This window comes from Somniosus microcephalus, chromosome 6 (genome assembly GCF_052327205.1).
Source record: "Somniosus microcephalus isolate GS21.2 chromosome 6, FLI_Smic_1.0, whole genome shotgun sequence".
NCBI classification, from domain to species: domain Eukaryota; kingdom Metazoa; phylum Chordata; class Chondrichthyes; order Squaliformes; family Somniosidae; genus Somniosus; species Somniosus microcephalus.
In genome coordinates, this window is record NC_140992.1 from 167,603,962 (window position 1) to 167,616,566 (window position 12,605).

General features: G+C 53.7%; 2 protein-coding genes across 2 annotated transcripts in view; both read right to left on the minus strand.

Moving 5' to 3' along the window:
- Positions 1-305: 305 nt before the first annotated feature.
- LOC147116194 (uncharacterized) lies at positions 306-10,891 on the minus strand. Its single transcript, XM_085990920.1, has one exon. The coding sequence runs from the start codon at positions 7,662-7,664 to the stop codon at positions 525-527; it is 7,140 nt and encodes a 2,379-aa protein (XP_085847046.1). The 5' UTR covers positions 7,665-10,891; the 3' UTR covers positions 306-524.
- necab2 (N-terminal EF-hand calcium binding protein 2) overlaps positions 10,518-12,605 on the minus strand; it is a 908,814-nt gene continuing 906,726 nt past the window's right edge. Inside the window, exon 13 of the mRNA XM_085992018.1 lies at positions 10,518-10,594. Coding sequence (XP_085848144.1) covers positions 10,518-10,594 — 77 coding nt within the window. The remainder of the gene's footprint in view (positions 10,595-12,605) is intronic.

Below are 12,605 nucleotides of genomic sequence, written 5' to 3' on the forward strand. Positions count from 1 at the left end.
CTGTCTGAGTCTGTGATTTCCGGTCTGAGTTGGGATCTCATGTCTCAGTCTGTGATCTCCTGTCTGAGTCGGGATCTTCTGTCTCAGTCTGTGATCTCCTGTCTGAGTCGGGATCTTCTGTCTCAGTCTGTGATCTCCTGTCTGAGTCGGGATCTTCTGTCTCAGTCTGTGATCTCCTGTCTGAGTCGGGATCTTCTGTCTCAGTCTGTGATCTCCTGTCTGAGTCTGTGATCTCCTGTCTGAGTCTGTGTAAATCAGAACACGGGAGATTAAATGGGTATCGAATGGGCTGTGGGAGGAGCTGGGTTTCAGGGCCAATTGCTGAGTGGCTGTTTGCTCCTGGGCTTCATTGAGTTTTAAACCGTGTAAAGTGAGAATGATTAAAGATGGCAGAATCTAGGAGACTTGGGATCTCAGGCAGTCACTCTCGATATTGGCACTGACAGGAGTGTTAGCTCACAGCCACCTCAGTGCCAGCATTAACCCCACCCGTGAGATGGTGGCAGTTCAAATGAGTCACAGATTCACCATGTGTAAAGCTGCAGGAGATACAGGATTGGCACAGGAGGAGGCACAGGAGGAGACACAGGAGACACAGGGGGAGACACAGGGGGAGACACGGAGAGACGTAGGGGGAGATACAGGAGGAGATACAGGAGGAGACACAGGAGGAGATACAGGAGGAGATACTGGAGACACAGGAGGAGATACTGGAGGAGACACAGGAGGAGACACAGGTGGAGATACAGGAGGAGACACAGGAGGAGACACAGGCGAAGACACAGCAGGAGATACAGCAGGAGACACAGGAGGAGACACAGGAGGAGACACAGGCGAAGACACAGCAGGAGATACAGGAGGAGATACAAGAGGAGACACAGGAGATACAGGAGGAGACACAGGAGGAGACACAGGAGGAGATAGAAGAGAAGATGCAGGAGGGGATACTGGAGACAAAGGAGGAGACACAGGCAGAGATACAGGAGGAGACACAGGAGGAGAAACAGGAGGAGACACAGGAGGAGACAGGAGGAGACACAGGAGGAGAGACAGGAGGAGACACAGGCGGAGATATAGGAGGAGACACAGGAGGAGATACTGGGGACACAGGCGGATACACAGGAGGAGACACAGGAGGAGACACAGGAGGAGAAACAGGAGGAGACACAGGAGGAGACACAGGAGGAGACACAGGAGGAGATACTGGAGACACAGGACGAGACACTGGAGGAGGCACAGGAGAAGACACAGGAGGAGACACAGGCAGAGGCACAGGCGGAGATACAGGAGGAGACACAGGAGCAGATACAGGAGGAGATACAGGGGGAGACATAGGAGGAGACACAGGAGGAGATACTGGAGACAGAGGAGGAGACGCAGGAGGAGTCCCAGGTGGAGAAACAGGAGGCGATACAGGAGGAGATACAGGAGGAGACACAGGCGGAAAAACTGGAGACACAGGAGGAGACACAGGAGGAGACACAGGCGGAGACACAGGCAGAGGCACAGGCGGAGATACAGGAGGAGACACAGGAGGAGACACAGGAGGAGACACTGGTGGAGACACTGGCGGCGACACTGGCGGAGGCACAGGAGGAGACACAGGAGGAGAAACAGGAGGAGACACAGGAGGAGATACAGGAGAGATATCGGAAGAGGCACAGGAGGAGATACTGGAGCCACAGGAGGAGACACAGGCGGAGACACAGGAGGAGACACAGGAGGAGACACAGGAGGCGACACAGGAGGAGACACATGAGGAGACACAGGTGGAGACACAGGAGGAAACACAGGAGGAGACACAGGAGGAGACACAGTAGGAGGCACAGGAAGAGACACAGGAGGGGATACTGGAGGAGACACAGGAGGAGGCATAAGCGGAGATACAGGAGGAGATACAGGAGGAGACACAGGAGGAGAAACAGGCGGAGATACAGGAGGAGATACAGGCGGAGACACAGGCGGAGACACAGGCGGGGGCACAGGCGGAGGCACAGGCGGAGATACAGGAGGAGATACTGGCAGAGATACAGGAGGAGACACAAGAGTAGACACAGGAGGAACACAGGAGGAGATATAGGAGGAGACACAGGAGGGGACACAGGAGGAGACACAGGAGGAGACACAAGAGGAGATACAGTAGGAGACACAGGAGGAGATACTGGAGACACAGGAGGAGATACTGGAGACACAGGAGGAGACACAGGAGGAGATACTGGAGGAGATATAGGATGAAACACAGGAGGTGGTACAGGAGGAGACACAGGAGGAGACACAGGCAGAGATGCAGGAGGAGATACCAGAGACACAGGAGGAGACACAGGAGGAGACACAGGAGGAGATACAGGAGGAGGTACAGGAGGAGATACAGGAGGGGACACAGGAGGAGATACTCGAGACACAGGAGGAGAAACAGGCGGAGATACAGGAGGAGATACAGGAAGAGATACAGGAGGAGATTCAGGCGGAGACACAGGCGGAGACACAGGCGGAGTCACAGTAGGAGACACAGGAGTAGATACTGGAGACACAGGAGGAGATACAGGGGTAGACACAGGAGGAAACACAGGAGGAGACACAGGAGGTGATACTGGAGGAGACACAGGAGGAAGCACAGGTGGAGATACAGGAGGAGACACAGGAGGAGATACTGAAGGAGACACAGGAGGAGACACAGGAGGAGATACAGGAGGAGACACAGGAGGAGATACTGGAGACACAGGAGGAGACACAGGCGGAGATACAAGAGGAGATACAGGAGAAGACACAGGACGAGACACTGGCGGAGATTCAGGAGGAGATACAGGAGGAGACACAGGAGGAGGTACAGGAGGAGATACAGGAGGCGATATAGGAGGAGACACAGGAGGCGAGACTGGAGACACAGGAGGAGACATAGGCGGAGATACAGGAGGAGACACAGGAGGAGACACAGGAGGAGACACAGGACGAATAATAGGAGGAGGTACAGGAGGAGATACAGGAGGAGAATCAGGAGGAGGTACAGGAGGAGATACTGGAGACACAGGAGGAGACACGGGGAGATACTGGAGGAGACACAGGAGACACCATAGGAGACACAGGAGGAGATACTGGAGACACAGGAGTAGACACAGGCAGAGATACAGGAGGAGATATAGGAGGAGGTACTGGAGAAACAGGAGGAGACACAGGAGGAGACACAGGCGGAGATACAGGAGGAGACACAGAAGGAGACACAGGAGGAGAAATGGGAAGAGATACAGGAGGAGACACAGGAGGAGATACTCGAGACACAGGAGGAGACACAGGTGGAGACACAGGCGGAGATACAGGAGGAGACACAGGCAGAGACACAGATAGAGATACAGGAGGAGATACAGGAGGAGATACAGGAGGAGATACAGGAGGATACACAGGAGGAGGCACAGGATGAGACACAGGAGGAGACACAGGAGGAGGTATAGGAAGAGATACAGGAGGAGACACAGGAGGAGATACTCGAGACACAGGAGGAGACACAGGTGGAGATAGAGGAGGAGACACAGGCAGAGACACAGATGGAGATACAGGAGGAGACACAGGAGGAGACACAGGGAGAGAAACAGGCGGAGGCACAGGCGGAGACACAGGCGGAGATACAGGGGGAGATACAGGGGGAGATACAGGAGGAGATACAGGGGGAGACATAGGAGGAGCCACAGGAGGAGATACTGGAGACACAGGAGGAGATGCAGGAGGAGACACAGGCGGAGATACAGGAGGACATACAGGAGTAGACACAGGAGTAGACACAGGAGGAGACACAGGAGGTGATACTGGAGGAGACACAGGAGGAAGCACAGGTGGAGATACAGGAGGAGACACAGGGAGAGATAATGGAGGAGACAGAGGAGGAGACACAGGAGGAGATACTGGAGACACAGGCAGAGATACAGGAGGTGATACAGGAGGAGACACAGGAGGAGACACAGGAGGGGATACTGGAGGAGACACAGGAGGAAACACAGGCGGTGATACAGGAGGAGACACAGGAGGAGATACAGGAGGAGACACAGGAGGAGACACTGGCGGACACACAGGAGGAGGCACTGGAGATACAGGAGGAGACACAGGAGGAGATACAGGAGGAGACACAGCAGGAGACACAGGAGGAGACACAGGAGTAGATACTGGAGGAGACACAGGAGGAGATACAGGAGGAGACACAAGAGGAGATACTGGAGACACAGGAGTAGACACAGGCAGAGATGCAGGAGGAGATATAGGAGGAGATACTGGAGACACAGGAGGAGACACAGGAGGAAACACAGGAGGAGACACAGGAGGACACACAGGAGTGGATACTGGAGGAGACACAGGAGGCGACACAGGAGGAGACACGGGAGGGGATACTGGAGGAGACTGAGGAGACATAGGAGGCGACACAGGAGGAGACACAGGAGGAGACACAGGAGGCGACACAGGAGGAGACACAGGAAGGGTACAGGAGGGGATACTGGAGGAGACACAGGTGACACAGGAGGCGACACAGGAGGAGAAACAGGAGGCGACACAGGAGGAGACATAGGAGACACAGGAGGAGACACAGGAGACACAGGAGGAGACAGAGGAGGAGACACAGGAGGAGACACGGGAGGGGATACTGGAGGAGACACAGTAGACACAGGAGGCGACACAGGAGGAGACACAGGAGGGGACACAGGAGGGGACACAGGAAGAGACACAGGAGACACTGGAGGAGACACAGAGGGAGACACAGGAGGGGACACAGGAGGAGACACAGGAGTAGATACTGGAGGAGACACAGGAGGAGATGCAGGAGGAGACACAAGAGGAGATACTGGAGACACAGGAGTAGACACAGGCAGAGATGCAGGAGGAGATATAGGAGGAGATACTGGAGACACAGGAGGAGACACAGGAGGAAACACAGGAGGAGACACAGGAGGAGACACAGGAGTGGATACTGGAGGAGAGACAGGAGACACAGGAGGCGACACAAGAGGAGACACGGGAGGGGATACTGGAGGAGACTGAGGAGACATAGGAGGCGACACAGGAGGAGACACAGGAGGCGACACAGGAGGAGACACAGGAGGAGACACAGGAGGAGACACAGGAAGGGTACAGGAGGGGATACTGGAGGAGACACAGGTGACACAGGAGTCGACACAGGAGGAGAAACAGGAGGCGACACAGGAGGAGACATAGGAGACACAGGAGGAGACACAGGAGGAGACACAGGAGGAGACAGAGGAGGAGACACAGGAGGAGACACGGGAGGGGATACTGGAGGAGACACAGTTGACACAGGAGGCGACACAGGAGGAGACACAGGAGGGGACACAGGAGGGGACACAGGAAGAGACACAGGAGACACAGGAGGAGACACAGAGGGAGACACAGGAGGGGACACAGGAGGAGACACAGGAGGAGATACAGATGGAGATACAGGAGGAGACACAGGAGGAGATACAGGAGGAGACACAGGCAGAGACACAGGCGGAGACACAGGCGGAGGCACAGGCGGAGATACAGGAGGACATACAGGAGTAGACACAGGAGTAGACACAGGAGGAGGCACAGGAGGAGACACAGGAGGTGATACGGGGAGACATAGAAGGAGACACAGGAGGAGATACTGGAGACACAGGAGGAGATGCAGGAGGAGACACAGGCGGAGATACAGGCGGAGATACAGGAGGACATACAGGAGTAGACACAGGAGTAGACACAGGAGGAGGCACAGGAGGAGACACAGGAGGTGATACTGGAGGAGACACAGGAGGAAGCACAGGTGGAGATACAGGAGGAGACACAGGGAGAGATAATGGAGGAGACAGAGGAGGAGACACAGGAGGAGATACTGGAGACACAGGCAGAGATGCAGGAGGTGATACAGGAGGAGACACAGGAGGAGACACAGGAGGGGATACTGGAGGAGACACAGGAGGAAACACATGCAGTGATACAGGAGGAGACACAGGAGGAGATACAGGAGGAGACACAGCAGGAGACACTGGCGGACACACAGGAGGAGGCACTGGAGATACAGGAGGAGACACAGGAGGAGATATAGGAGGAGATACAGGAGGAGACACAGGAGGAGACACAGGAGTAGATACTGGAGGAGACGCAGGAGGAGACACAAGAGGAGATACTGGAGACACAGGAGTAGACACAGGCAGAGATGCAGGAGGAGATATAGGAGGAGATACTGGAGACACAGGAGGAGACACGGGAGGAAACACAGGAGGAGACACAGGAGGAGACACAGGAGTGGATACTTGAGGAGACAGGAGACACAGGAGGCGACACAGGAGGAGACACAGGAGGAGACACGGGAGGGGATACTGGAGGAGACTCAGGAGACATAGGAGGTGACACAGGAGGAGACACAGGAGGAGACACAGGAGGCGACACAGGAGGCGACACAGGAGGAGACCCAGGAGGAGACACAGGAGGGGTACAGGAGGGGATACTGGAGGAGACACAGGTGACACAGGAGGCGACACAGGAGGAGAAACAGGAGGCGACACAGGAGACGACACAGGAGGAGACACAGGAGGAGACACAGGAGGAGACACAGGAGGAGACACGGGAGGGGATACTGGAGGAGACACAGTAGACACAGGAGGCGACACAGGAGGAGACACAGGAGACACAGGAGGAGACACAGGAGGAGACACAGGAGGGGACACAGGAAGAGACACAGGAGACACAGGAGGAGACACAGAGGGAGACACAGGAGGGACACAGGAGGAGACACAGATGGAGATACAGGAGGAGACACAGGAGGAGATACAGGAGGAGACACAGGCAGAGTCACAGGCGGAGGCACAGGTGGAGATACAGGGGGAGATACAGGGGAAGATACAGGAGGAGATACGGGGGAGACATAGAAGGAGACACAGGAGGAGATACTGGAGACACAGGAGGAGATGCAGGAGGAGACACAGGCGGAGACACAGGTGGAGACACAGGCGGAGATACAGGAGGACATATAGGAGTAGACACAGGAGTAGACACAGGAGGAGGCACAGGAGGAGACACAGGAGGTGATACTGGAGGAGACACAGGAGGAAGCACAGGTGGAGATACAGGAGGAGACACAGGGAGAGATAATGGAGGAGACAGAGGAGGAGACACAGGAGGAGATACTGGAGACACAGGCAGAGATACAGGAGGTGATACAGGAGGATACACAGGAGGAGACACAGGAGGAGACACAGGAGGAGACACAGGAGGGGATACTGGAGGAGACACAGGAGGAAACACAGGCGGTGATACAGGAGGAGACACAGGAGGAGATACAGGAGGAGACACAGCAGGAGACACTGGCGGACACACAGGAGGAGGCACTGGAGATACAGGAGGAGACACAGGAGGAGATACAGGAGGAGATACAGGAGGAGACACAGGAGGAGACACAGGATTAGATACTGGAGGAGACGCAGGAGGAGACACAAGAGGAGATACTGGAGACACAGGAGTAGACACAGGCAGAGATGCAGGAGGAGATATAGGAGGAGATACTGGAGACACAGGAGGAGACACGGGAGGAAACACAGGAGGAGATCAGGAGGAGACACAGGAGTGGATACTTGAGGAGGCACAGGAGACACAGGAGGTGACACAGGAGGAGACACGGGAGGGGATACTGAAGGAGACTCAGGAGACATAGGAGGCGACACAGGAGGAGGCACAGGAGGAGACACAGGAGGCGACACAGGAGGAGACACAGGAGGGGTACAGGAGGGGTACAGGAGGGGATACTGGAGGAGACACAGGTGACACAGGAGGCGACACAGGAGGAGAAACAGGAGGCGACACAGGAGGAGACACAGGAGACACAGGAGGAGACACAGGAGACACAGGAGGAGACACAGGAGGAGACACAGGAGGAGACACTGTAGGAGACACGGGAGGGGATACTGGAGGAGACACAGTAGACACAGGAGGCGACACAGGAGACACAGGAGGAGACACAGGAGGGGGCACACAGGAGGGGACACAGGAAGAGACACAGGAAGAGACACAGGAGACACAGGAGGAGACACAGGAGGGGACACAGGAGGAGACACAGGAGGAGACACAGGAAGAGACACAGGAGGTGACACAGGAGGAGACACAGGAGGAACACAGGAAGAGACACAGGAGGAGACACAGGAGGAGACACAGGAGGAGACACAGGAAGAGACACAGGAGGAGACACAGGAAGAGACACAGGAGGCGACACAGGAGGAGACACAGGAGGGGACACAGGAGGAGACACTGAAGGAGACACTGGAAGAGACACAGGAGACACAGGAGGAGACACAGGAGGAGACACAGGAGGCGATACAGGAGGAGACACAGGAAGAGACACAGGAGACACAGGAGGCGACACAGGGGGAGACACAGGAGGGGACACAGGAGGAGACACAGGAGGAGATACAGGAGGAGACACAGGAGGAGACACAGGAGGAGACACAGGAAGAGACACAGGAGACACAGGAGGAGACACAGGAGGAGGCACAGGAGGCGATACAGGAGGAGACACAGGAAGAGACACAGGAGAAACAGGAGGTGACACAGGAGGAGACACAGGGGGAGACACAGGAGGGGACACAGGAGGAGACACAGGAAGAGACACAGGAGACACAGGAGGCGACACAGGAGGAGACACAGGAAGAGACACAGGAGGAGACACAGGAGGAGACAGAGGAAGAAACACAGGAGGAGATACAGGAGCAGACACAGGAGGAGACACAGGAGGACACACAGGAGGAGACACAGGAGTTGACACAGGAGGAGACACAGGAGGAGACACAGGAGGTTATACTGGAGGAGACACAGGAGACACAGGAAGCGACACAGGAGGAGACACAGCAGGAGACACAGGAGGAGACACAGGAGGGGATACTGGAGGAGACACAGGAGGAGACACAGGAGGAGACACAGGAGGCAACACAGGAGGAGACACAGGAGGGGTACAGGATGGGATACTGGAGGAGACACAGGTGGCGACACAGGAGGAGACACAGGAGGAGACTCAGGAGACACAGGAGGAGACACAGGAGGAGACACAGGAGGAGACACAGTAGACACAGGAGGAGACACAGGAGGAGACACAGGAGGCGACACAGGAGGAGACACAGGAGGAGACATGGGAGGGGATACTGGAGGAGACACAGGAGCCGACACAGGAGGAGACACAGGAGGAGACACAGGAGGGGATATATGAGCAGACACAGGAGGGGACACAGGAGGAGACACAGGACGGGTACAGGAGGGGATACTAGAGGAGACACAGGAGACACAGGAGGTGACACAGGAGGCAACACAGGAGGAGACACAGGAGGAGACACAGGAGACACAGGAGGAGACACAGAAGGAGACACAGGAGGTGACACAGGAGGAGACACAGGAGGAGACACGGGAGGGGATGCTGGAGGAGACACAGGAGACACAGGAGGCGACACAGGAGGAGACACAGGAGACACAGGAGGAGACACAGGAGGAGACACAGGAGGGGATACATGAGCAGACACAGGAGGGGACACAGGAAGAGGCACAGGAGACACAGGAGGAGACACAGGGGGAGACACAGGAGGGGACACAGGAGGGGACACAGGAGGAGACACAGGAAGAGACACAGGAAGAGACACAGGAGACACAGGAGGAGACACAGGAGGAGACACAGGAGACACAGGAGGCGACACAGGAGGAGACACAGGAGGAGACACAGGAAGAGACACAGGAGACACAGGAGGAGACACAGGAAGAGACACAAGAGGAGACACAGGAGGAGACACAGGAGGAGACACAGGAAGAGACACAGGAGGAGATACAGGAGGAGACACAGGAGAAGACACAGGATGAGACACAGGAAGAGACACAGGAGACACAGGAGACACAGGAGGCGACACAGGAGGAGACACGGGGGAGACACAGGAGGAGACATAGGAGGTGACACAGGAGGAGACACAGGAGGAGACACGGGAGGGGATACTGGAGGAGACACAGGACACACAGGAGCAGACACAGGAGGGGACACAGGAGGGGACACAGGAAGAGACACAGGAGACAGGAGGAGACACAGGGGGAGACACAGGGGGAGACACAGGAGGGGACGCAGGAGGAGGTGCAGGAGGAGACACAGGAGACACAGGTGGGAAATATGGGGGTGCGAGATATAGGAGCGAATATAGATGGGAGCTACAGGGGAGGATGCTTTGGTAGATGTGTGGTTATTATTAAGAATAACAAAGGAACTAGCGTCATTTGGCTGCCTCTCTCTGTTAGAGGTTGTGTGGAGATTCTGAGCCCATCAGTCTGGACAGTGACCTAACCAATCTCTACCACTGACCTGTTTCAAAGATCTCCAAATATCCATACAGCAACAGGTGACTTCTTTCCCAACATGCTTTCCAAAAAAGCCCGAAACAATAGCAAAGCTGGATTGAGCAGTGTTGATTGTACCCACACTTCATCACCCCTCACCCCAGGCCAGTCCGGATCAGGGCTATCCTGCAACCAGACCACCTTCAGAGTCAAGCCTGTTTGAGGTGAACAGCAGTGTCCAGGCAGGGCCTGGTTTGGGCCCAAGTGATGAAGATCTTCCAGCTCTCTGTAAAGTTAAATAGAGTTAAACTACGACCTTTCAGCCTATTTTCCCCCTTCTTCGATTAGGGCCTGTCAGACACTCGCAGCTCAACTACTCCAATTCTCTTTAATAATTAACGTGCTTAAAATTGTTAACAAATATTCCTGGAAGTAACTCATTACAAAATACGCAAAAGGTTCACCACTTGTGGGATCTGGCGTTCGGTGAGGGAGCTGGAACTGTTTGTCCAGCCAAAGCCCGCAGCTCCTCATGTCCATCCCTCCCGGGAGGCTCCGAGTTATTTTCCATCCAGAGTACACCAGGCAGCTTCAGGGAAGGAAAGAAGCAAAGGATTTCAATCAAGAAGGCTGTACTCAGCTGATAGACTCTGGAACGGTAATGTGACCTCTCTATCCTGACCTGCCCTAATGCTTCAGTTAGTAACATCACTGTACAGGGTCGACATCTGCTCTATCTACTGACCAGAAAGGTTTTTAGGTCTATCCCGGGCCTGTGTGGAGTTAGCTAGTCTCTGCGACAGTGATAAAGGTGCTATAACTAGTTTCAGTGCCCCTCGCCTATGTAAGGGAGAAATTTCAGCCAGGGTTCCCACTCTAGATCAGTGTCCGGTGACTCCTGCTGCAAGCTGAGTGTGTGCGCTGAGTTCCATGCTGGGCTGTGATTGTAATGATATCAGCAAATAGTGATGGTATTTGCCTGTTTGATTATTATGCCTTACCAGCATATTTGCCTGTTTGATTATTTATGCCTTACCAGCAGAGGGCTTGTGAGAGAGGCAGTTTAGTTTCGTTTTAGATGGATCTCTAACATGGTGTCTCCTGTAATGCTCTTAACTTAGATGAACAAACTTTAGATTAAAAGACATTCTCTTTCATTAATGTGTCGTCACTGAACCCACATACAAATCAATACATGGTGTCAGAAGAAGTGATTGAAAGAGATGAAGAGGAAAAATCTGAAGTTAAATCAGCTCTCTACATATTAGCAAGCCAAAAGAGAACACCGTTACTTACCATTGGAGAATAGCTAACGAAGTGAAAAAATGGAAGGTTTACACCCACCGGCGAAGCTTCAGTTGACAGGTAATGTGGCTGAAAATTGGAGGAGGTTCAAACAACGTTTGGAGTTGTATTTAGCGGCAATCGGAGCTGACGAGAAAAGTGATAAAATGAAAGCGTCAGTGTTCTTACATGTCGTGGGTGATGAAGCGCTGGAGGTGTATAATAACTTCACATTCGCTGCTGATGGAGACAAAATGAAGCTAGATAAAATAATGGAACAGTTTGAGGCCTACTGCATACCTAAACGTAACGTGACGTTTGAGAGGCACAGATTTTTCACATATGTGCAGAAAATGGGAGAGACTATTGATCAGTATGTGACTGAACTGAGAAACAGAAGCAAAACATGTGAATTTGGGGGACTGACAGACTCGCTGATAAAAGACAGACTGGTGTGTGGTATTCCAGATAATGGTCTAAGGGAAAGACTGCTAAGAGAGCAAGATCTAGACCTGGGAAAAGCCATAGCACTGTGTAGGGCCACAGAGACTGTGAAGTCGCAGGCAAAGGAGCTGTTCAGTGACAGTAGCTGCAACGTGGATGCAGTGAGAAAGAACGGATACAAACCGTTTAACAAAAAGAGCGCCAATGTGAAAAAAGAGGCGTGGCCAGTGAACAAAAATGAAAGGGGCAATCGAAAGTCATGTAGTCGATGCGGAACACAGCATCCACCAAAAAAGTGTCCAGCATATGGTGAAACATGCAATAGTTGCAACAAAAACAACCATTATGCCCGTTGCTGTAAGAACCAAGTGCAACAAAGCAAGGTCCATGCAGTAGATGAAAGCGAGATAGAGGAGTTCTATGTGGATGTCGTGTCTGAAAACAAAAAAAGAAAAAAGAGACTGGATGTTGACACTAAAAGTGAATGACATACACATTCCATTTAAATTGGATACTGGAGCACAAGTTAATGTGATATCAGAGACTGATTTTAAGAAAATTAGACCCAG